Here is a 23307-nt window from a genome sequence, read left to right as displayed (position 1 = left end):
ATCTGGTAGTTTACATCCACCTTCCACAGTCTGATGAGCAGCAGGGTGATCCCTGATCAGACACAACCCCTAAATCAGCTGTCTCTGAATGCAGAGCACCACAGAAGGATCTGCAAGTACGAATCCTGTGGATTCCAGTCATTGTGGGCTTCCTGATAACACACTGGGAAATGAGGAAAGGGTCACTGAGTAAAGCAGTTTCTTCAGCAGTGATGGATAACTCCCCTTGTTCATGCTGCACTATAAGAGCTTAAGGACACCAGGGCTCTGTCTCAGAGCTGATGTAGCTGGAAATCCAGCTCAGGAGTCAGTAGCTGAAGGATTAAGTAATAAATGAAGCATATGATCTGTTCACAGCCGGGGGGGTTGCAGGTGCTATGACCAAAGTAGGCTGAATCCTGCAGATTGGGATTTTATTTGCCTCTTTGGATATTTCTTACAGTCCTGGTCAGTTGAAACAGATGCTCATAAAACACAAAGTAATAAGAATTATAGGGGGAAAAAGAAGGGCAAAACCAGACATACATGTGGGAAGTAAGCACAAGTATCCGTGTGTTAAATTTAAGGTAGGATTTAAGAATTAATTGGCACTGATGATACCACCATTTCCTTTCTCTGTTTTCCTGGGATGCATCCCAGAGTAATTGATAGATCGCTGAAATTCTGGGAAAGGGAAAATATAAAGCTTATTTCTTCTGTTTTACCCCAGTGCCCCTACACTTAGTACTCAAGAATAACAACAGTTCTCCTAAATAATTGAAAAAAGCATTGGCAATTTCCTGTCCTTAGAAATCTTTCTACCCATTGGCATGTCAACTAGAAACTTTTCTAGGATTTAAAAGACTGTGTTGTAAAAAATCTCTTTACCTGGACAGCCTGATAACAGCCACTTTATCTCCTCAGGTTAATAAGAAAATGGTCATATTCATTTTCTTTTTAACATAAATTATGTTGAATTCTTCAGGTGGGAACTTGAAAAGTAAAATACTTCAGAACTAGCAGGAGAACACATAAGTCTTTGCATATACCTTACTCTGTAAGACATGTCATGGAGCAGGTATCCAGGTTATTCTAAGTAAAATTGTGTTATGAGAATATATTTTTTTTTTTCCTTGGCCCTTAGATTTTTGGTTGCTCGTTGTTGTTCTGGTTTTTTTTTTGCATTATCCCTTACTCACAAAGTCACTGGTATAGATGCATTTATACTGCTGGAAGACATGTTTATAAAGGGAAGATTTATTAAAGAGAAAAATCAAGAATAATCCTCTAGTTTATCAGCATGCTGTAGTGTGCATTAAACCCCAGGATGCATCATTTTCCTTGGAAGGCTTTTGGTAAACACTTCATGTGACTCAGTTTAAACATCTCACAGAGCATCCAGCTTTCCTCCTCTCTCACACACATTCTCAGGTGACATCAGTGTGTGCATGAAAACCCAAAACCACTGTGAGCTTGTAAGCACCAAGCTGCCAGCCAAGCGTGGCAAAGAGCAAACAGATCAGGCATGGCACTTGGAGCAGGGTTTAAAAACACTGGCTAACAGTTCAGGGAGAATTGGTGGAAAATTAATAAGCAAAAAAAGAACTGTGTGTCTTTACCACAGGTTTTTGAATAAAAATGAAATATGACAGGTCCAAATGCGAACCATATGAAAGGAGCACTCTATCTACCATGTAGCTCTCCACCAGAGATTCATGCTAATTCAATAACAATACCTTGCTTCCTTCTCACCAGCCAGCACCAAACAGCTCCATCCATCTGGAAGCTATTTCCCAGACCTTGATAAATTGCCCTAAATCTGCCCTCTCAGCATTTGTTTTTCCTTGTTTGATGTAGATTTTCAAAAAATCCTGTGTGGAAGAGTGCATCAATAAAGTGAAAAACCCACCCTTTTTCCAAATTTAAGCTGACGGCTTCATAATGTTCCCTGTGAAGGGACAGGCATTACAAGCAGCTTTCTGGGGTTCCTGTGCTCATGCCAGCCTTCAGAAAAAAACAGGGCAGCCAGCAGAAAGAGACCTAAGTTACCAGAGTGGTGCCTGATGGATCAGAACATTCTCCCAGTTAACTGCATTCTCAAAAGCTTGTGGTCTGGTTTTCGCTGTCACACTGGTGACGGTTCCCTCTCTTACTTCTCGTGCTCACAGAGACGTTTTTGCTATTGAATGTATACTTTGTGGTGCTTTTAGCAATTTTAGTGCTGCCCTCGATGATTTGGGTAAACTCAGAAGTGAGATAAGTCATGGACCACCTGAGCTGTGAGGCTGGAGGGCCCCAGGGGTGTTTGGTGAGACAGAAACAGAGATTGCTCACTCAGGCAAGGCTGAGCTGATAATGATCTTTGCTGCTGCTCTTTCCTTAAAATGGGTGATGAATGTGCTTGCTGAAGATAAGCCATGGTTGGAACAGGGCTGTTGTGGCTGTGCTTTGGGGAGAAAGCCCCAAGGAGTGGGATACGGCACCTTCAGCATCCAGCAGGGTCACAAGCAGGAGCTCCAGGGTGCCACCAGCGCTGGCAAGAACTGGCTCTCCATGTTATAAAACTTGTGTTTCCATATTAAACACAGACATAGGTGTCATTCTCCAGTATATTTGGTTGTTTGCTTGTTTTTTTCTCCACAGCATTCTTTGAATGATTATTTAAATAGTATGTGTGGTTTAGATTGTAAAGTCTGATTTTAAGTAGAGAGATGGAGCTTTCTCCTGCTGGGAAAGCTACTGGCCACCTGCAAGAGCCAGTGTGTGTGAGTGCAGCTGGGGCTGGGAAATAGATAACGGGAGCCTGCCAGTTCATTCATTCTGTAGAGTGTGTGGCTTGTAAGTATTCTCATTGATATTGCAAAATTGAGTCCATGGGTGTTGGAATTCAAGAGATTAATCAAACTTGCAATCAATAAGCCACTGGAAAAAAATTCACTTGAATAGCTGTAGCAAAAACTAAGGTGAGTGAAAGCAACACTTCATGTATTTTGCAATTGCTTTATTCTGAAGATGCCCTTTTGGAGTTTTTTGGCTGATTTTTATATACTTCTTAAAATTGAGGTAGCAACAAATAAAGATTTGCTTTCTTTCAAATAGAACTATTTGTAGAACTGGGGAAAAAGTTTAAAATGTTTTTTTGTTCTGCCTGAAATGAAAGAACATTGCCAATCCAGATTGGGAAGTTCAGTGCCTGCCTAGAAGTCTGCACAGCCTCTCTGATTGTACTCTCAGGTAAAGGAGCCAGAGCTGCTGGAATTCAGATGTTTGTCACCTCTGGGTTCTGCTGTCACTGAAAGCTGTCTGAAATGGGAAGTGAAGATAGGTAAAATTGGCACAGCTCATATCCCACACTCCAGGCACCAGATGCTGATGCATGTCTGTGGTAGAGTTGCTCTAAATTTTATCCAAATCTGTTCACCTCCCTGTTGAGTTCAGCCAGTGTCCTGACTTTTCTTGCAGCCCTGCGGTGTCTTGAGGGCTCAAGCAATTTCACCAATCATCCAGGATGACAGATACAATTGGAAAAATCCTGGGTAAATCTCTTGGGCTTTGGAGAGACAGCATTCTTTGCAGCCAGACTCTTGTGGTGGGAGGCATTATAGTGAAGCCAGAATGATATTTAGTGAGGAAGCTGGCTCCGAAGTTCTGCTAGGAATTTGGCTCTTTCCCCTCCCTACTCCCCACGCCTGGTTTTTGTCCCTGGAAACAAGGTTAGAAGTGGAGGGTCTCAGAGCAGGATGTCTCTGAAATGGGGGATTCACACATATCCCGTGTTGTGCACTGATACAAATTCTGTGCCAGCACTTGAAGGGGTCAGTGCAGCTGAGCAGGAGCTGTGGTTGCCGAGCACAAGGCTGACACAAGGCTTTCTCAGCACTGCCCCTGTGCCACAGGTGCTGCCCTGGCTGTACCCCTGGCTCGTGGGTGCCCTGGGCTGTGCTTGGAGCAGGGGAAGGTTGCTGGGTCTGCACTTTGCCACGGGAGGTTCTGTTACACAAAGAATCCCTGAGAGCCCTGCAGCAAGGGCAGCTTGGGGACGATTCAGCACAGAACTCAGCGTGGCTGTGGTGGTGTTTGCTCACCTACAGCCACCCAGGGCAGCTCTCCAGCTCAGGGGCCAGACAGAAACTATTCCAACAGGGCAATTTCTCACTGATGCTGTCTTGGGTGGGGTTCAGTGGATGTAACCCAGTGTAGAGTTTGGCTGCTGCTGTGTGAGATCCTGTGCCAGCTTTGTCAGGACAATGCTGTGTGCAAATGCAGCTCTGTGTTTTTGTGTCTTTGGCTCCATTAACACGCATCCTTCGGCGCACAAATAAATCTCCAAGCTGGAATTGCAAAGGGAGAAGAAATTGGAAGGGACTCCAAGCAGCCTGCCCTCATCCACACAAGCCAGGAGAACAAATCTCTCTCTGCTTCCACGTGTTGTTCTGCCCTGGACTCTCTTCTCTCCCGGTGTCAGGGTCGGGGGGACAGGCGCTGGAATGTCAGCTCAGTGCCAAGATTTCATGTAGAAGAAACCTGTGCAGCAAAATGCTGTTTGTGTGAGGTGGTTCTGCCTTGAACTTTCATTCTGTTAAATTCTCCTGGAGTGTGTGTTTATGTGATCTGGGCTGTTTTATTTTTGTTTGATCTTTTTAACCATACTGAAAATGCTTATTAATGAATGTTGAAGAAGCATTTTCCACTCATAGTAAAACAAAAGAGAAAGCCTTTAGGGATGAGAGGTAATGGGTGGCCACGTGAAATGAGCAGATCTGTATTTATGTGTGGATTTTTAGGGCAAACACCAGTGTAAGCAGTAGGTGGTTATAATTTCATATAAAGCTCCTGGGGCAGAAAAAAATGCAGAAATCATAATATTTTCTTCCACATGCTTATTCTGTAAAATTTACCATGCAGCAGCCAGACTTGTGTTGCTTGCTTTTTGCCCTTTCTGTTGTAGTAGGTCTAAAGAAAATGGAGATTTACATGTAGAAGAGCATAAAATGAAAGGTTTAGGGAAGGATTACCACCCCAGTGGCTGGCTGAAGGCGTTGAGGCAGGAACACACCCACCACAAGCCCTGTAAAAACCCACTCATGTAGTGTGGCAGGCCCTAATGAGGGCTCTTAACAATAAAGCCAGCTCTGAAGAAGTGTTTTGATTTTTGTTAGGCCAGCAAGAAAGCAGATGTTGAGCAGCTTCAGGCATTCACTGTTTGTGCAGTGCTGCACCAGGAGCTGAGCAGTTCAGGGCATGGGGAGCTGGACCCACAGGAGGGCACTGTCATGTTCATTCTGTTGGCAGCGTGGATTATTCCCCCCCTCTTTGGTTTTACTACTGTTTTCCTGGGCTAGTTCTAAATGAATGACCAGACTTCGAATCCTTCTTTTCCCAGGGTAAAGGAGAAGTTTTTATTGGCATTTAGTCCAAATTTCAGGCTCTTGTTCTTATGTTTGCCTGGTCCTATTACACTAAATAAAAAATTTGCTTCCTTTGTGGTTTTTCTGCCTTTCAGGTGATTGCTGGTTGCTGTAACTCTGCTTAATCAAGTTCTGTTTAACCAGGTCTTAATTTTCTGCATCCCACCATTTCTGCATGATTGAACCAGTTGACATAGTTGGCCACAGCTGAAAATCCTTATTGTAAATTTCCTTGTGATTTTCTGTCATCTGTTATCCTTGAGGCTTTCTTGGCATTGAGTGTACTCAACGAAATGGCTTTTGGGTTTCTTTTGTTGTCCAAGAACACGAACAGAGATTGTCCTGGGAGGTTGATTGCCTTATTTTCTCCTTTCCTTTGGAGATGATGGAATTGATGAAGTTGCTATAAGCAGGCTAAGATGAAAAGAAGAGTAAAGCAAATCCTGTTAATAGAGATGATCTAATTCCAAACTCATTTGGGAATTAGATTGGGATTAGATTAGTGTAGGGGTAAGTGCACAAGCACTGCAGGTAAGGTTGTCCCAAAGCTCTCTGACCCCAATGGTCCCTGGGGTCCCTTCCTCATACTGCTGAGAACCTCTGAAATAAACATTGGGCTCTTGCCTTTCATAGTGAGCTTGTTTCACTTGTTTAGTAGTCTGAAAAATTCATGTGCACATTTAATTCTGAAATCAGTGCTGCCTTCTGGGGTTACCAGCCAGTTCAGCCCACTATCAGATTGATTTCAAACAGGATTGCTGCTGTCTCTGAGCTGGGAAATCTTGCAGGGGAAGCTTTGCAGTTTTTCCAGAAGCAAAACAGATTACACTGACATTTCTGCTGAAATAATATGTATTTCAGTGTGAGACCTTTTATCAGCAGAGAGCTGTTGCAAACCAAATGCCTGCATCTTTAACAAACAGAGATGTGCCAGCAGAAGGTTCTTCCAAGGGACTGGGACTCTTCCAGCATCTTTAGCTCGATTTATTTCAGAAACCCAGTGATCTTTTTGGAGAGGTTTTTAAATCACATAATCTCTGCCTCATGTTAGGCTTCATTGGGTTTCTGTTTGTAATGTGTGCCTCCTCTCCAGGCAGGCTGTTCAGTAGCTGAAGTATTAGGCATAGTTAATTTAAAATACAACAATTATATTTTATTTCTTAAATCACATTGATAGTATTTTTGTTATCTATACAAACGTCCAGTCTTTATAACTTTCTCTCCAGAGTTCACATTGAAAAAGAGGCACTGACTTTGGATAGCCTGAAAGGGAAAGTTTTATTATCACTGCAAAATGTACTTTAAAATAAATAGGCACTTAAGTATTTTGAAGGTACTAAAAACATTATTCTCATTCATGAAGACTGGTTGAATCAGAGACTACATAGGAAATATTCAGTGTTGGATTTACATCAAATATATTAGGTTGTATTTTATGTATAGAGTCAGCCCTTAGCAAAATGAGCTATTTTCAGCGTCCCTAATTTTCTTCCGCATCTCTCAAAATGTTCACACAACTGTCTGGATCTGTCACTTGTAACCTTGGAAGCTCTGGAGCACATGTCCCATCCAGTTTGGCACCTCTGGACTCGTTTCAGAAATGTGCTGTGTGAATTGACTCCATGATGGATTAATGACATATCTCCTGTCATTGATTAAAAGCCCAAAAGACCATTGAAACCCAAAGTGCTTATGTGAGGAGAGGTTTAGAAGGGCAATCAGGATTTGCATGGTAATTAATATAATTACAAAATAAACCTCAAATGTCCACAGAGAATTAAATTCCATACTCATAGGAGAAGAAGCAGAGTTTTTAAAAAATAATATGATGAATCCTTGCACTTTGACTTTGACAGGCATATTCTTGATTACTAGCTGGAGAGGTAATGGAAGGTGTATTATACCCTGGAGGGTCATAAATCTTTCCGATTTAAATAAAATGAGGCTTAAGAGAGCAGAGTTTGCCTAATTTGCTATGAATTGACAATAGTGATTTATTAACAAGGACAAGGAAGTCACTAAGAAGTGCTGCTGCCATGGCCAATATTGTTTAATCAGATGCCAGATGAAGCTAGAGGAGGTAACTGTACAGTGCTGAAGATGGTGGGTTTTAAATATTTTCTGTGGTTTTACTTCCCACAGTAACACTGAGAAAGTTTGCAGAGGGAGCTAAATCAGCTGCGTGGTGGGAGAGGCAGCACAAGAACAGTATCAGAGTCCCTTCTTTTCATAACCTGCCTTCTGTGCCATTTAGCAAATAGTATTTCTCATGTTTCTGAGCAGCAGGCAACTCTGTTGTAGTATGGATGTGTCAGTGTAAGTGCAGCTGTATAAACAGAGATGCTGAACTGAAAAAATAATTCAGATTGTGCTAGGTAATTCCGGAGTTATATTAAAAAAAAATTATTCCAGACTAGAGGTGGATAAAATAAATTGATTTTTCATGTTAAATTAATTGGTTTCTAAACAGCAGTCCTCAGAAGGCACAGTTTTATTTCTCCATTGGGATGGGTGGCTGAAGAGAAAGAATTAATTCATCCCCAGTGTGAGTGGGGATTTGTCCTCAAGGTGTGGGTGTCTGTAGCAAGGTCTGTGTTCAGAAGGAGGAGTCACGAGATTTTTGTGAACAACAGATGATCAAATCTCTCAACTTCCACCTGGCAGTCTGAAAGCAGTCTGATCCAAAATTGCTGTGATATTATCCGTGCCTTGCCAAATAATTTGTATATATGCCTGAGCAGATGGATCTAACTCACGCCCTGCCAGCTCTTCTAGTTGTTTGACCTTGCCAATGAGCATCAGATGCATCTTTTCCAGATTGAGGCTTAGCCATTATATCCAAGGCCAGAAAGAGCATAAAGAAGGAAAATGGTATCACCTGGATGTGCTGAAGAGCTTCACACTACTGTGTGTGGATAGCAGGGTGTCAGCTGTCTGTGTATCTGAATATCAGCGCAATCAGGAAATCAGTTTCAGATGGCCTCACTGGTAAAATAAAACTCCTTCCCAATGCTGTACTGTCCAGCCCTTCCTTTAAAAGAATTTAGGTTAATTTTATATTTTGAAGTTGGTTCCATTCTTCACACAGTTTACAACATCTGTAATTATTTGATAGCATTCCCCTCCCCAAGCTGTGTTTGCAGGGATCCACCAAGTCCCTCGTGCTGCAGTTAGCACCAGCTGCCCTTCTAGCTTCCATAGCTGCTGTAAGACTTGCAGTACATGTAAAACCTCTTTTTATGATCCCATTATATCAAATACTGGGTTTCCCTGCCTTGAAAGGCTCTGAAATACACAACTGTGAATAGAACTTGAGAGAATTTTTCCTACCGAACTTGTAACTTAGGGTGTTGGCTGTGAGGCTGAATTTATGGTATCGTGTTTCCTCGGTCAATTATGCAAAATTCTTCTTGTTTCTTCTTTGTATTTATGGCTGCTAAATGTGTTTATTACAGGGAAAACTGCTGAATGCCTCATTCTTTTTTCCCAGCTTAATTTTCTAGTGGAATTGAGGTTTATGTGATAAAACTTTGTTCATGAGACATCTCATTCCCTTCCTGCCCTGGAAAATTTCAATTTACCTTCCAGCTTTGACTATTTTTGGCAGAGGGATAAAGGTTTCAAGTGGTGATAGAAGTCACTGGTGAAAAATGCTATTAGGTAAAAATTAGCATCAGTTTATACCTTATTGAATAGCTGCATGGCACAGCTTCAGGAAAACCTTTGATCAAAGTTCTCACTTTACTAAGCATGAAAGAAGTAAAACTCAAAGGAAAAAGCTGCATTTAAAAGTTCAAACTGAATTCTTTTTCTTTGCTGTCTGTGTCTTCTACTGCTTCTGGATTCTTCCCCCTCTCCTTTCCTCTTGTCCTATCCCATCTCATTTTTTTCATATGAAGCATCAGGAAATCACTGTCACCACATTTAGCCCTTCCCTCTGCTGCTGGACCTTGCAGGCCTGAATTCAAGGGCAGGTCCCACTGGCACATCCAAGTGTAGCAACACTCAAGTGTGTGCATCAACCTAGATCAGAATAATTCAGAAAACTGATAAAATCCTTGCCATGCTCTGTGGGAGCAGAGCACAGCTCAACCAAGCAGCTGCAAGTCCATTTATTCTTCATTTCCCAGGATTGGGAGGTCAAAATGTTAAAGCTGGCAGATACTTGTAGCTTGGAATAACATCCCTGGATATACTCGTGGAACACAGTGTTCTTCTCTGTTATCTTTCTGTGAATTTTCCTTTCAGCCTATCTTGAAGTGGAAGATTTACTAAGCCTTTTCCCTTAATGTAATGGTTTCTTATTAACTTCTGACCAGGAAACCCATAAGACAAGTGTTTTAATGTTGGTGAGACTAAGAGTTGGATGTGGATGCATTACTCCCACAATTAGGAATGTAAAGGACAGAGTGTGCAGTACAGTGTCTTTGTAGATGTAATTTTGTCTGTTTTCCCTAAAAGCTTTAGCTGTATTTAGACCTTGATAATTAAGTTGTTTATGAAAATTTCCTGATTCTTAATTTAAAGTCTCTATCAACTATATTTGTCTTCATTTAGTATTTTTACTAAACACATGAACGCTACCATCTGTTCTCCACATATACCATCTAACTAAAATTTATTATGAACACATTGTATGTTGTTAACAAGTCGAATAAACTTTGGTATTTCTGTTGTAGAGCTCATTTTTCCAGCATGCTGTGAAAATCTGCAGTCATTGAACAGGGCTGTAATTAGCTGGAAAGAGGTCTCCCTATTCACAAACCAGTGAGGTTGGATGGATTCCTGCCTGTCTGCAGGTGTCTCCCTCGCTGCCCAAGTCCTGTTTCTCCTGCAGTGATGGTTTTATACACCAGGAGGTTTCCACCTTCTGCCTGTGGTGAGCTCTGTGCTGCCACCCCTTATCTGGTGTTGGAAACAGGAGAAGGATCACGTTGGGATGGACAGAGTTCAAACCTCTGCCACGTAAGCGTGACTGAAACTCTCCATCTACACAGACAATACTGACTCTTGAAAATGAACTGAAAAAAGTATTGAAGTGGTTGAAGCAGTGTCAAGGCAAATGAGTGCTTTTTTTACTCTGTTATCCCATGTTCTTCCTGCTGAGGGTGCTTATTAGGTTTTGCTACTTGTTATTGGGTGTTTTATTGATCATGATATAATGTTCCCAGTATTGGATCCTTGTAAAAGCTGGAATTTGGCACAGCAGTGCTGAGGAACAACTTGTAGATACAGTAATGCCCAGTATGGGTAATTTCAACAAAGAACTGACTCTTTCTATGTATGGTGAATAGTTCTGTTCTCATTCACTGAAATATGGAGCTGGAGCAGCCCAGATAGTCTGGACCAGCTGAGGTACTTCAGCTTTAAAAGGGCAGCTGGACTCCGAACATATATGTCTTCTAATAAGTTGCAGAAATTTCCTGTTTCAATGCCTAAATCTTTCCACTCCTACAGAAAATGAGAGAAAATACGTTAAAGTGTTTTGGGTCTGATGCTTTCCTATCAGACCAGACAAAAATTTATTGTATCCTAAAAAAGCTCTAGAAGTAAAATATTGTGCACAGAGGGACCTTCATCCTCATCCTGTGAATTGCTGAGACAAGTCCTATCTTCTTGCCTGTCCTTGAAACAAGTCTGCACCTCTATTTCTGCTTCAGACTTCATTAAAAGGCTCTTTAGTCTTGAAGCAAATAGACAATATTCTCCTTTGTAACAATAGTTATTTCCAGGCAACGTGACTCAAGGAGTATTTCCCAACTCAGAGATAAATTAATTTTAGTGATGCTTGACAGCAATTCCATTTTTCCAGTAAGTCTTACTGTAAATCGAGACTAGAGAATTGCATTATTCATTTGAAAGATGTTTCTAGAATGTCTTTAGGCTCTTCTGGGTAGCGACAGTCTCAACAGAAATAAAATGGCCTTGCTTTGCTGTAGATTTATTAGTACCACTATTTTCTGCAGCTTCTCTCCTCTCAGAGTTCTTTGTTTTTCAAAGTCTTCCTTGTTAGAGAAGTTGTACTTGCTTTGTGGGCTTGCAATGTGCTATTGATGAAGTCAGCTCCGAGAAGATAATCCTCAGAGAAGGATTAAGTGTTGTTTGCCCATTTATTACAATGAGTAAACTGAGTCAGAGAGACACTAATTTTCTTAAAGCCACATAGCAGCTTAGTGTATCAACTGGTTCAGCAGCACATTCTCATGGGCTTCCATGCTGCCTGAGGCTCAAGAAGCCAATAAGTCAGCCATGTTCAGGACAGAAATGAGAGCAGAATTTGTCACGCAGAACTTCATGTGCCAGTGCAAGAGACTGAAAGGTCTGCTCTCATTTTAACATTTATCTTTATTAAATTTTTACAAGAATGTTCAAATTAATCTGAGTAATTATAGTGGAAGTGATGGGACTGTTTTACATGGTGTTCAACTGTGACAGAAATCTTCAGAAAAACAGATGCTTTGCTGCTTGCTCTGCTTGGCTGCCAAGGGTTTAGTATTTTAGTGATACAGGGGTGAAGAGTTTGTATGAAATAGAAGTAGCTGATGTTAGTGAAGTAGCTATATAATAATCAATTTTTTAGGGACGCAGGAAAAGTATAAAAACCAGCAGCTTCACTCCAGTGAGGTGGTAAACACCCAGGATTCAGGGCACAGATGGACAAGAGATGGGCAGTGCTGGAGCAGAGTGGGAGCGGATCAGCGTCACTGTTCCACGGCTCGCATCCGCAAAGTGCTGCGGGCCACATGGTGCCAAAATAAAACCTGCGTGAGCTTCCCTCGGCGCCATCCCAATTCTTGCCCGAGACATTTGGGAAGTCGGGATTTCAAATGGAGAAGGACAGGCTGCTTGGCACACGGAGCAGGGATGGAGCAGAAAGCCTCTGTGCCAGGCCTTGGGTGAGGGCCGTGCGTGCTGCCGGCACTGCTGCGCTGGGGGATGAACTCACAGCAAGGCACAGGGTGACCAGGCCTTTCTGTTGTCCTTTGGAAGTGTTTCTCTTCTGATTCAACTCTGGAGAAGTCTGTCCCTCTTTCCTTGTATTTGCAGAAATCTCAAAATGCAAACCTGCATCTCCTCACTCTGGGGAATGCTGGAGACAGAACCTCAAGAAATACAGCTTTGTGAACAAAGCTCTTCTGTGGTATTGGATGGAATTATAAAAAGGATAATATATACATATATATATATATTCATATTGCTGGAGGCCAACAGTATGAGGTCAAGTGCTGGGGCCTGCCCTTGGGTCACAGCAAGCCCTGCAGCCCCAGGCTGAGGCAGAGGGGCTGGAAAGCTGCCCGGGGGGAAAGGACCAGAAGATGCTGGTCTGCAGAGACTGAACATAACCCCACGTGCCCAGCTGGGCAAGAAGGTCAGTGGCACATGGCTTGTACCAGAAATAGGGTGGCCAGCAGGACCAGGGCAGGGGTTGTCCTCTGTGCTTGGCACTGGGGAGGCCACGCCTCGAGTGCTCTGTCCAGTCCTGGCCACCAGCACTGCAGGACATTGAGGGGCTGGAGTCTGCCCAGAGAAGGGAACGGAGCTGGGGAAGGGTCTGGACAGACACGAGGAGTGGCTGAGGGATCTGGGGGTCCCAGCCTGGAGAAAAGGTGGCTCAGAGGCGACCTTCTCACTCTCTACAAGTCCCTGACAGGAGGGTGCAGCCAGGTGGGGGTCAGGCTCTGCTCCCTGGCAGCTGGCAATAGGATAAGAGGAAATGGCCTCAAGCTGTGCCAGGGAAGGTTCAGGTTGGATTATTGGGGAAAACTTCTTCACTAAAATGGTTGTTAGGCATTGGAATGAGCTGCCTAGGAAGGTGATGGAGTGATGATATCTGGAGGTGCTCAAGAAACAACTGGTTGTCACGGTGGTGATCAGTCAAAGGTAGGGTTTGATCTTGTAGGTCTTTTCCAGCCTAGTGATTCTGTGATAATCTGTGTGCCTCACTTCTTCACAATGAGTTCTTGGTTTTTCACATGATGGCAGCATGTTGTACCTGCTGCAAAGTACAGAAGATTTCAGTGGTATTTGGAGGACTGAGCTGTATAACGTGTGAGGAAGAGCCAAGTACCAGGAGTGGACAGACCAGATCAAATCAACTTTTACTAAAGTTCACACTCATAAGCTGATTTGGGTTTGTTATGCCTTGGTTAGGCTTAATTGAGGCTGCACCAATTTCAATATAAGGACCCCAGAGACAAACTAAGACAAAAAACCAGCTACCTGAACTGAGTTATTGTATCTCCCAAGGTATTTTTCTCCTCCTGACTGCAGTAATCTACCAGCTTTCCAGCAGATGAGCTGGTAAAGGTCCATTGCTAGCAGGAACTTCAGCAGGAAGGGCAGTGATCTCTTGAACTTCTTGTGATTGCTCAGATCCTTTGAGTATTGTGGCTTTTTGGTGGCTTTAGTCCACCCAAGTGTGTCAGAAACTGAAAAGCAAAACCAAGCTATCCAATGTATTTGCCAGTTTTACAAATAGCTTGTTCTATTCAGCAGAATATAATGAGCAGAGAAATTTGTTTATGCCTTGAAGGGCCAGTAAAATGTCAGTGGTAGTGGAGGTTGCTCAGGCTGGTGAGGTTCAGTGAGAGCTGAGGTATATTCTAGGGCAATCTTAATCAAACTGAGCCAGTGATGAAATCTTGGTGTGTTTCATGCAGAAATTCAAACTCAGCTCACACCACACAAAGGGCCTCTCCCCCATGGGTTCTGATCTGGTAAGGAGCAGCATGTGCTGTTGCAGGGTTTAACTGAGTGCCTGGTAAAGGCAGCTGGTGAGTGCTGACTCCACGTGGGCTTGTGCTCACCATGTGTGGCCTTCCACTTACCTTTGGTCATGAGTTGTTCTTTTCATTGTAACTAACATTAAAGTGTGTTAGAGTGATGGTGAAACCAGCTGTTTCCTTAAAACACTCCAGTGAAATAGTTCATTAACAGTCTTGAACCTGAAGTGATACTGAGTAGCTACCAGTCCCACTGGATAAAGCAGTTGCCCTGCCAAATTCTCACTGAAGTCATGAATAAATCTGATCATCAATAAAGAACATGAGGTTATGTTATGGGTCTGAAGACCACAGACCTCTTGTAAGTGGTGCCATGAGTAGAGTGAAGGAACTAGAGACACTGATTCAGATGACATGAGTCTTACTAACATTGTTTCTTTTGAATTTTCCCAAATAGGGTCGAGACTGCAGTGTGCCCATTAATTCCTGCATTCAAAATCCATGTCAGAATGGAGGGACCTGCCATCTCACAGAGGCAAATAAAGATGGATTCAGGTAGTAGCACAAAGTTTGTTAAAAATGAGATGATAAAATTTAATGTGTTTCTGCTTTGCATTAATGAACTGTAACAGCTAGTTTATAGAAACTGCTGTATGTGGCATTTCTATTTGCCCTACAAAACTATTGCTTTGGTTTCATTGGTGTGACATAACATTTCCTGTGAAACAGGCTTCCTTGTTTCCTTCCTTGCTTAAATGTAATGGAATATACATTTAAGAGCTCTTGAGTGGTCTCTATGATCTGCATTGTGTTATCTGTATCCTAATTTTCCTTGGGGCATTTCAGTCTCACATCTAAACTGTTTTTGTATTTGTAAAGTAAGCATCTGTTGCCAGATCCAAAATGTTTTCATACTGAAGAATCTTGCAGACAAACAGGCTTTAAAGAAACAATTAAAATCATGGGGGGATTACCACATCTTAGGCATTGTCCCTGCAAGAAAATAATCTCTGCAGCTGGCTATTGTGGATTTCAGTTTGCCCATATAACAAAGATGTAGGATAGGTGGGGATACTCCAAGAGAAGTCCAGAAATTTAAATGAGATAGCTGGGAGATCTGCGCTGCTGCAGACACTGCTTCACAGCTAAGAAAATACAAGTTTGAGGCTTTGGTCACCTGTTGTCATTCAAGTTGCTAGAAAGTTTCTCTTTAAAAAAGAGCTGCTAGAATTTTCATAGATGTGCTCTTCCATGTTTATGCTGTTTCTTGCAAAAGAAGAAGCTGTAAACAGAAGAAATGTCCCAGCGCTTCTCTCTGTGCTACCCTCAAGAAGTCCCTGCTCCCAGAAGCAGGTGCAGTACATCACAGGACACAAGACACTGGTGATAGTACAGTGGAAAAGCACAGGTTGATGGGGATGAAGAGACACTGTCAGGCTCCATAATGAACAGCAGCTGGAGGTTTTCCATTGTGGAACAGGAGCAGACATGGCCACATCTCCATGAGAGGCAGTTCAGGGCTCAGCTGGAGCAGAGAAGAGTCAAAATGTCAGGATCAGTGGTGGGAGAGGATGGGGAGGCTCAGCAGGTCACAGCATCTCCAAGTGGTTGTGCTGTTTGACAGACTCCATAGATTCTGCTGAAACCACTTCTCTGATCTGATCTGCCTCATCTTGATTCAGATTTTAGCAGGCACAGCAATTTTAGGAGGAAAAGTTCAGGTTCAGTTTCTGCTTGAGAGAATTAATGGTCTGGTGATCTTCACTTTCCTTTCTGCTCACTCATATACATAGCTTTTCCCAGCTTGTGCCAATGGAACCACACCATATTAGAATATCTCAAGTTTGTCACTCAGTAAATGTCATGCATTTTTCAAAAATACAGCTTCTACTAAAAATGCAGTAGTAAAACCTTTTATAGTAGCTGTAATACTAGAATAAGAGCCTTCAACATATATTTTGGATTGGGTTTTTCTTTAGCATTTTTGTTTTGTTCTGGGGTAGTAGATAAAGACTTTTGAATGACCTGAATTGAGAGCAACATCTGAATTTCTCTCCTGAATTGAATGAATTTTACAGTTTCGGAGGCTTTGCTTCAGTTCCAAATGAGCATTGTTTTTGCAATCCTTTATAAAACTGCAGGGGTGATTTTGTTGCTGAACAACATTCGAAGCTTTTCAGGGAAGGATTCTGCTTTTATAGTTATTTATGTAGTTTCAGTTGGTCTAATAAAAGACACATAAAACCATATCTCATCAAAATCCTGATGCATAAAATTGAATGTTCAGCATATGCATTGCTCCATTTCTTGTTTTTAATTCAGTCAGTCCATAACCTCTGTGGCTCTGCATGACTGTGGAGCTTTAGCATGGCTTAGGGAAATGTGGTGTGGAGATGGAACAGTCAGTGACAAGGAAGATCTAGAAACATTTCAAGATTGAATTTGGTTGGTTAGGTTGGGGTTTTTTGGTGGGAAATCTCTCCAGTGGATGGCAGCAATCAGAGTTATGTTCACCAGGATGGAAAAATGCTGCCCTGCATTATGTGCTGTGAGGAAGCGGATGTCAAAAACATTTTCATGAGAGGCCTCCTTGGATTTTTTTGTTGTGTGGCCTGTAAAAGAAATTATATCTTCTGTATATTCTCTTCCCTAGGGAAATATATTCATACACAAGCCCTGCTGCCAAACTTGTCAAATCTTTACTCTTGTAAAAAAGAAACTTAAGCCAAAGTTCTCTCCCTGTGAAATGCCAAGCTGTTTAACTCTCAAGTTTCTGTGGCCTTAGACAAGAAAATTACCATTTGAAATAATGCTAAGATGGTGATGTTCCCCCTAAAGACAGGAAACTCTTAGTTATGACTGAGATTCCAGCCCAGTGCCCCCACTGTGCCTGCTGCCCACAAGGGCTGTCAGCAGCAGGGACCTGAGGAACTCAGGTTTGCTGGAATAGCAGATGCTGGTGGGACAGCCAAGGGCAAAGGTTCAGCTGGAATTACTCCATCCTCTTTTAGCCTTGCACTTTTTCAATCCTGAATAATTTTCATATTCTCTTCCTTCAAGTAGGGGCGACCTCTGTGTTGAAGAGTAGGTGAGTGACACAGCGAGGCTCAGAGGAGCAGAAACGGGAAGTTCTTCCTCCCTTTGAATTGCTCGTTCTAATCTAATCTGTGTCTGCCTCGACAAAAGGTTGCCCAAAAAGTCATTTATTAAGGGTGATCAAAGAGATGGCCAGTGAGACATGTCCTGGTGGCTCAGCACGCCTGGAAGGGAGGCTTTGGCAGGAGCAGAGCTGTCGGCTCTGCTGCACTTACCCACAGGCAGCAGCTGATCTCTGATAACCTGCAGTGCTGGGACACAAAGGCTCTGGCTTATTTTAACTTTTCTCCATATAAAACCCCCTTCGTTTCCCAGATTGCTTTTTTTAGCATTTTCCACAAACCAAGTGCCCTCATAAATGTAAAATGCTGGAACTGATTAACTGCCTAGTGTTAATTCTGCTTAGTTCAAGGAAAAACATTGCACTTCCAGACTTACAGGCTACTCCGTTGGGATCTAGACATAAAAGGCATCTTTACCATGAAATTGTAATATTCCTGAAAGAATTTACTATATCTATTTAAAAGCTAATAATTTTTTTTTGAAACTTGATGCACTGTATGAATATCTATCTTAATAAACTGATTCTAAATTGTTTCATTAGAGTTTATTAAAAAAATCTAATACAGTAAACTTTAAAAATTGCCAGCTTAAAAAAAAAAAAACTTACAAAATGCTTTGGGTCCAAAAGTTCACCCCAAAATATTGCCATTAAGCTTTGTGTTCCCTTGCAACTTCATGAGGATAATGGGATGTTATTTAATATTTTATAGGAAAACACAATGCCAATCCCTGAACAGGAAGAATAGGGAATTTGGACTTTATTAAAACACAGCAACTTAGGAAAGAGTTGTTTTCTGCATGGCTCCATTGTTTCCAACATCCACATGAAATGCTGTCTCACACTGCTTCACTACTGAGTCATTGCAAAGTTTTCATCATTGTCTCTGGAATTCATTTTCTCCCTCGGTCAGCTGGAACCCAAGTTTGGTGACCTTCCAGTCACTCAGCAGACTTCATTTTTCTTCTAGGCTTTTTCTAGGGGAATACATACAAACAGTCCCAAACTGCAATTCTTTCAACATGTGGTTCAATCCAGGACCCAAGTTGTATGTTTTATCTTTTAATTTCAGGCCTCTTATCTGGTACAGTTGAATGCAAATCAAAATAAAGAATCCTATGTAAGCAATAATGCAAAGACTTCCTATACTACATAAGGACCAGTAGCCAAATGTCATCAATTATTCTGACATTTCCCTGAGTATGGAATGTGTCCTAATACTGAGCAATTTATGTTAACAATCCCAAATGAATTGTTACTAATGGTAATTCCACTGTGAACCATTACTGTGATAGTGGTTAATAATGTCATTTTTAATTGCACACATCCAAGCTGTCCCAATCGTTTTGTGGAAGGAAAATGGTGTTATGTTCACATTAAAATATCACCAGCACAAAGCCACTCTTGTTGCCTTTCTTTAAATGAAGAGAAAAATTTCTGTTCCCAAACTGAGACCTTCTCTTCCAAGTTGCAGCCTGGAGCATATTTTTATGACTGAGTTATAAACCCCTGAAAATGGAGTTTTGTAATCAAAAAGCAAGACATGATGAATGTATCACTGTATTTAATTAGATGTCTTTAACCCCCTCCCTGACACTTGCATTGCCGCAAAAGATGGTGTGCCAGCTCTTCTTTTCCTCTCTGCCTCCTGTGATCCTCTGGCTCTGGGTCAACAAGAGGACATGCTTTATTAGTAATAATGAGCTTGAGACAGGAAAAGAAAATATTCCTCATAGATTTATTGTGTCCTAAATTGGATTTATTGGAGCAGTTTGGTTTTGGTTATTCATGGTGAAGGTTTTCTAACCCTCATGACGTGCGGATGGTCCTTGCAGAATGAAGATGACTCTGAATGTGACCAGTCTCCCTTTTCTATACCCATCTGGAAGATCTGAGTGTTGTGGTGGCTCAAGACAAATTTCCCATTTTTTCTCCTCTTTATGACTCCTTTCTGAGATTGTACATCATGAGGAGTTTAGCCTAACCCTTGTGATCCAGCCTGGACTGCTGAGGGATGCAGAGCTTTGTGCCATCCCGCCCTTGGGAGTCTCTGTACCCTGCTCAGGCTGTGGCACACAGGAGGAAGGGAAGGAAAAGTCCTGCAGCTTTCTTCACAGATTTGGAAGAGCTCCTTTTTCTCCAGGGCTTTCCCCATCTCCAGCCCACGACACCTGCATAAAGCAGAATAACCACCTCAGGTCCACTTTGTCAGAGCTGAAAACAGCACCCTGCAGCTATGTCTGCCTTGGAAATTCTCCTGGTTTCCAAAAACAGTGGATGGCAATTAGTGTGACTGCTGTAGTGCTCTCTGGTTTTCATCCTCATCAATCAGTAGTGCTTTTCACTTGTTCAATTCCTTTTCTGCCACCAGAGCCTGCATAAGAAAGGAAATGAACAGCAAAATGAATGTGTAGTTTGGACTGGGACTCCAAACAGCCCTTTCTGTGACTACTGAACAGTAATGCTGGCACTTCAAAACTGACATTTCAAGTATCATTGCTGGCTTCTCAGAAGCCCCTGATATTACTGGAGCACTTAACTCCTGTTTTTAGACTCTCTTTTAGGAAACTCTGGCCTCCACCTCTCCATCACTTACAGATAGTTTAAAATATAAAGGTTCTGTTTGTAACCTTAGCTTCTAGATCTAGAGAGGAAATGGAGATTGAAAAAAAGTCTTTCTTCAGCCATTTAGTTTGCTACCCTCCCTCTAGGGACCATACATCACACTCCTGTGAGATAAAATGTCTAGTGCAATTATTCTTCACTAGTGTCCACGTCCTCACAGAACCATTACTAGCTCTGCCATGGTCTGTGTTTTAGTTGAATTATCTGGGCATCATCAGCTCTTCTCCAAATAGATGTTGGGGGAGCTGCAGACGTACTGAAATCTTACAGCACTTGTAAAAGCAATCGCTCCCAAACATTTTTTGTTTGGACAAGTGACAAAGTAGTAATGAGAAGAAAATGCTCATGTCTGTAAACTCAACTCAAGCTGCTGTTCTTTGAGGAGACCAAGGTATCTAAGAGCTGCCAAGTTCTCCTGTGATTGTGCAGCAGGCAGATGTCCACATTCTCACAAAAACATTAACAGGGAAGCCAAGGATTTGCATATTGTCAGGAATGTTTACTCTCCTGCCCTGGAGTTGCCTACTTCAGCTAAGGGCCAGAGTTATCAATAAAGCAAGCAAAGGGAGCATGGCAGAGGCTGGCTCCTGAGGATGATTTTTGTCTTGTGTAAATAATTACATGACCCCAGGAACCATCAGACTGCATCCTTCACCAAACATTTGGGGTTAAATTGCTCTGTGCCTCACAGCAGCAGTGAATTTGGCTCCAACTGACTTTTATATGTTTTAATTTCAGCTTTATACCTCAGAACTCCTGTCCCTTTAGATCCATGCTAACTTTTTTTTTTTTTTTTTGCCTCCAAAGCTGCTCTTGTCTTCTTGGGTATGAAGGGGAGAGGTGTGAAATAAATCCAGATGACTGTGAAGATAATGACTGTGAGAATAACTCTACATGTGTGGATGGGATCAACAACTATGTGTGCCTCTGTCCTCCTAATTACACAGGTAAGAAAAGGCCACAGCCAGAGAACAGGAATCCATGAGAAGTGTCTGAAGGGAAGGGTCAAAATACTTACTTAGTGCATGAGCATATAATTAACTGAAAATCCTCTTTTAAACAATCTGGATCTCTTCCTGGAAAAATGTTAATTCTACTAATATTGCAATATATGTGCTCATAAACATGACCACTTTTCTGGGTCAAAGTACTGATGCCTGATTATTAAATACATTAAGAAAACTGTATTTAAGGGATCAGAGAAGTCTGTTCTTCAGCGTGCACATTGTCAGTACTGAGCTGAGCATGATACACACCTGTCCTGAATCCATTAAAACCTTGACTTAGGGGGCAGGGCTTTCACCTGAGATCTCAGAGGTGTGCACATGTTGAATACAGTGAGCCTGATGATGTGCTGCTAAATCCTGGTCTGTGTTTCACAAGTGGGCAAGCAAAGGCTGTGTAGGAGGCTGCAGGCTCAGGTGTTGTCCTCAGTGTGACCCAGGTCAGGGAGCAGGGTCAGCTGCTGGGTCCGTGGTCACAGGGGTTGGTGATGGAGTTAGAAATGGGATGTCTCCAGTACTATCCTGCATTGCAGATAAATTCCTTCCTGAACCTTCTGCGAGAGCAGAGACTCTCCTAAGTGGAATCTAGAAATGGTTTTCCTTGAGCCATTCTGGAGCATTCCCTGGACTCATTCACACGGTGTTAGCCCAGCCCTCCTGGCTCAGCATGGAGGGTAAGGAAACACCTGCAGGAGTTCCTGCTCCAGCCTTTGAAATGGGGTTATTACCTCCTGAGCATGGAGAAGCAATGAAGGGCTTCTTGTACACTGGAATATATTACATGTCGGGGGATTTAATGGGGATCAAGCTTGAGTGGCTGAGTAAAGCAGGAGGAAAGCTTCTAGAATTTCCAAACTCTTAAAATACTTTTGTGGCTGATACAAAGGAGGCCCATGTAAATCTTCAGCTGAGAAAAGCCTTACGACTCAAATGTACATTTATTGGGTCTCTAAAATTATATTTCTGCCAAAACCTAAAAAAATTCAGCTTAGCAGAGTAAAGAGTTTTGCTTGTAGGATGTTGAGCCCATTGTGCTTACTTGTGCACTATTTATGTCAGCTAGTCTTGGGTGGTTTCTAACAAAACCCAATGCAAGGAGACAAAGTCTTTACATTTACAACAGGAAATGGATTTGACCAGCCAAGAAAAGACATATCCAGTAAGGAACTGAATCCAGCATGTATGCAAATGCACTTTCCTTTCTGCAGGATTATTGCAGATTTTTTTTTTTCCCCCAGACAATAAAGGTAAGAAAGAACTAGATTGGGATTTCTTCTCAAATGGCCATCTGGATAATGGCCAGGGAACTCATGTGATACTTTAGAGCCAGTTTTGAAATATTTTTACTCAACTTACAGTGGGTTTTGTTTCATTGATTTCTGGCTTTGGGTATTTTTTTTTACCTGAATGTTGTCTGTGCTGTGCCTATGCTGATTAGCAGGGGTTTGTCAAATACCAGACCTCACTGTTGCCATGTGGGTAATATACAGCCACACTGTAGGCATAAGCTATTATGGTGCAGGCAATAAGCTTAATTTCAATTGGGGGAAAAAAAATAGTAATTTTTGAAAAATTAAGGAAATACTGCCAGAAAAAGTAATATGAATTGTAGGTGAAAAGGATTTCAAAATAATTAAATAAAATAGAGGTGTTGCTTAAATTAGAATCTGAAGGGTTACAATAGTTTGTGTTGCTTAAAATAGGAAGAGTTTCGTGATACCAGAATTGCCTTAATCTGCTTTACCTCCGTTTTGGAGGGGGATATTTCATCAAACCTGATCAGTCACCTGGAAGGACTGACTGCAGTGCAGCTGGCTGGGCTGAAATGTCCCTCAGAGCTACCCTGACCTCGGAGCAGGACAGGGAGCAGCATAAAATGGCTGGAAGAATTGAAGCCATCAGCCAAGCAAAAGTACACACAAGCCAGTCAAACCTGAGAAATGCTTTCAGGGGTCCTTAGGAGTTGAATCCAAACACGAGAAATGAGGCATCATGTGGAGTTGTTCAACTGACTGAACAAAAGTGAAGGAAATGCCATGGAAGCACAGAGACAAGCTGTGAAAGCACCTTGCAATGGTTTGTGTGTCTGACCTGGAAAGAGAGGGATCTGCTGACCAAAGAGTTTGACTGAAGTCTCCTGTGACATCCAGGGCATCTCTGTGTATATTCTTTTTAGATGAACCTTTTTGTACTGAAGGAATATCTGACACTACTATGGCAGTATCTATTAAAAACAACAACAACACAAGAATTAGGTGCAGATGAGTTCAGTATTGCATAGTGTATGAAGACCAAGAGTTCAGAGAGAAAAGCAGTTCACTCCAGCGGTCAGGAATGCTTATTCCTGTGCTCAGAGCTGTGTACTGAGGTACCTGCCTCTCTCTGATGCTGACTGCACTAAATGTTGTGTT

At 42.1% G+C, this 23307-nt stretch overlaps 1 protein-coding gene across 2 annotated transcripts in view; it reads left to right on the top strand.

Annotated features, from left to right (window-relative positions):
- SLIT3 (slit guidance ligand 3) overlaps nucleotides 1-23307 on the top strand; it is a 465384-nt gene that overhangs the window by 398863 nt on the left and 43214 nt on the right. For both annotated transcript variants that reach the window (XM_014253183.2, XM_088063492.1), the window contains 2 exons: nucleotides 14568-14665; nucleotides 20700-20839. In XM_014253183.2, the coding sequence (XP_014108658.1) occupies nucleotides 14568-14665; nucleotides 20700-20839 (238 nt within the window). The remainder of the gene's footprint in view (nucleotides 1-14567; nucleotides 14666-20699; nucleotides 20840-23307) is intronic.

The sequence above is a fragment of the Pseudopodoces humilis genome, chromosome 17, assembly GCF_049639895.1.
Source record: "Pseudopodoces humilis isolate 2021_Gansu_Grassland_sample_001 chromosome 17, ASM4963989v1, whole genome shotgun sequence".
NCBI lineage: Eukaryota > Metazoa > Chordata > Aves > Passeriformes > Paridae > Pseudopodoces > Pseudopodoces humilis.
This window is presented reverse-complemented; position numbering and strand designations above follow the sequence as displayed.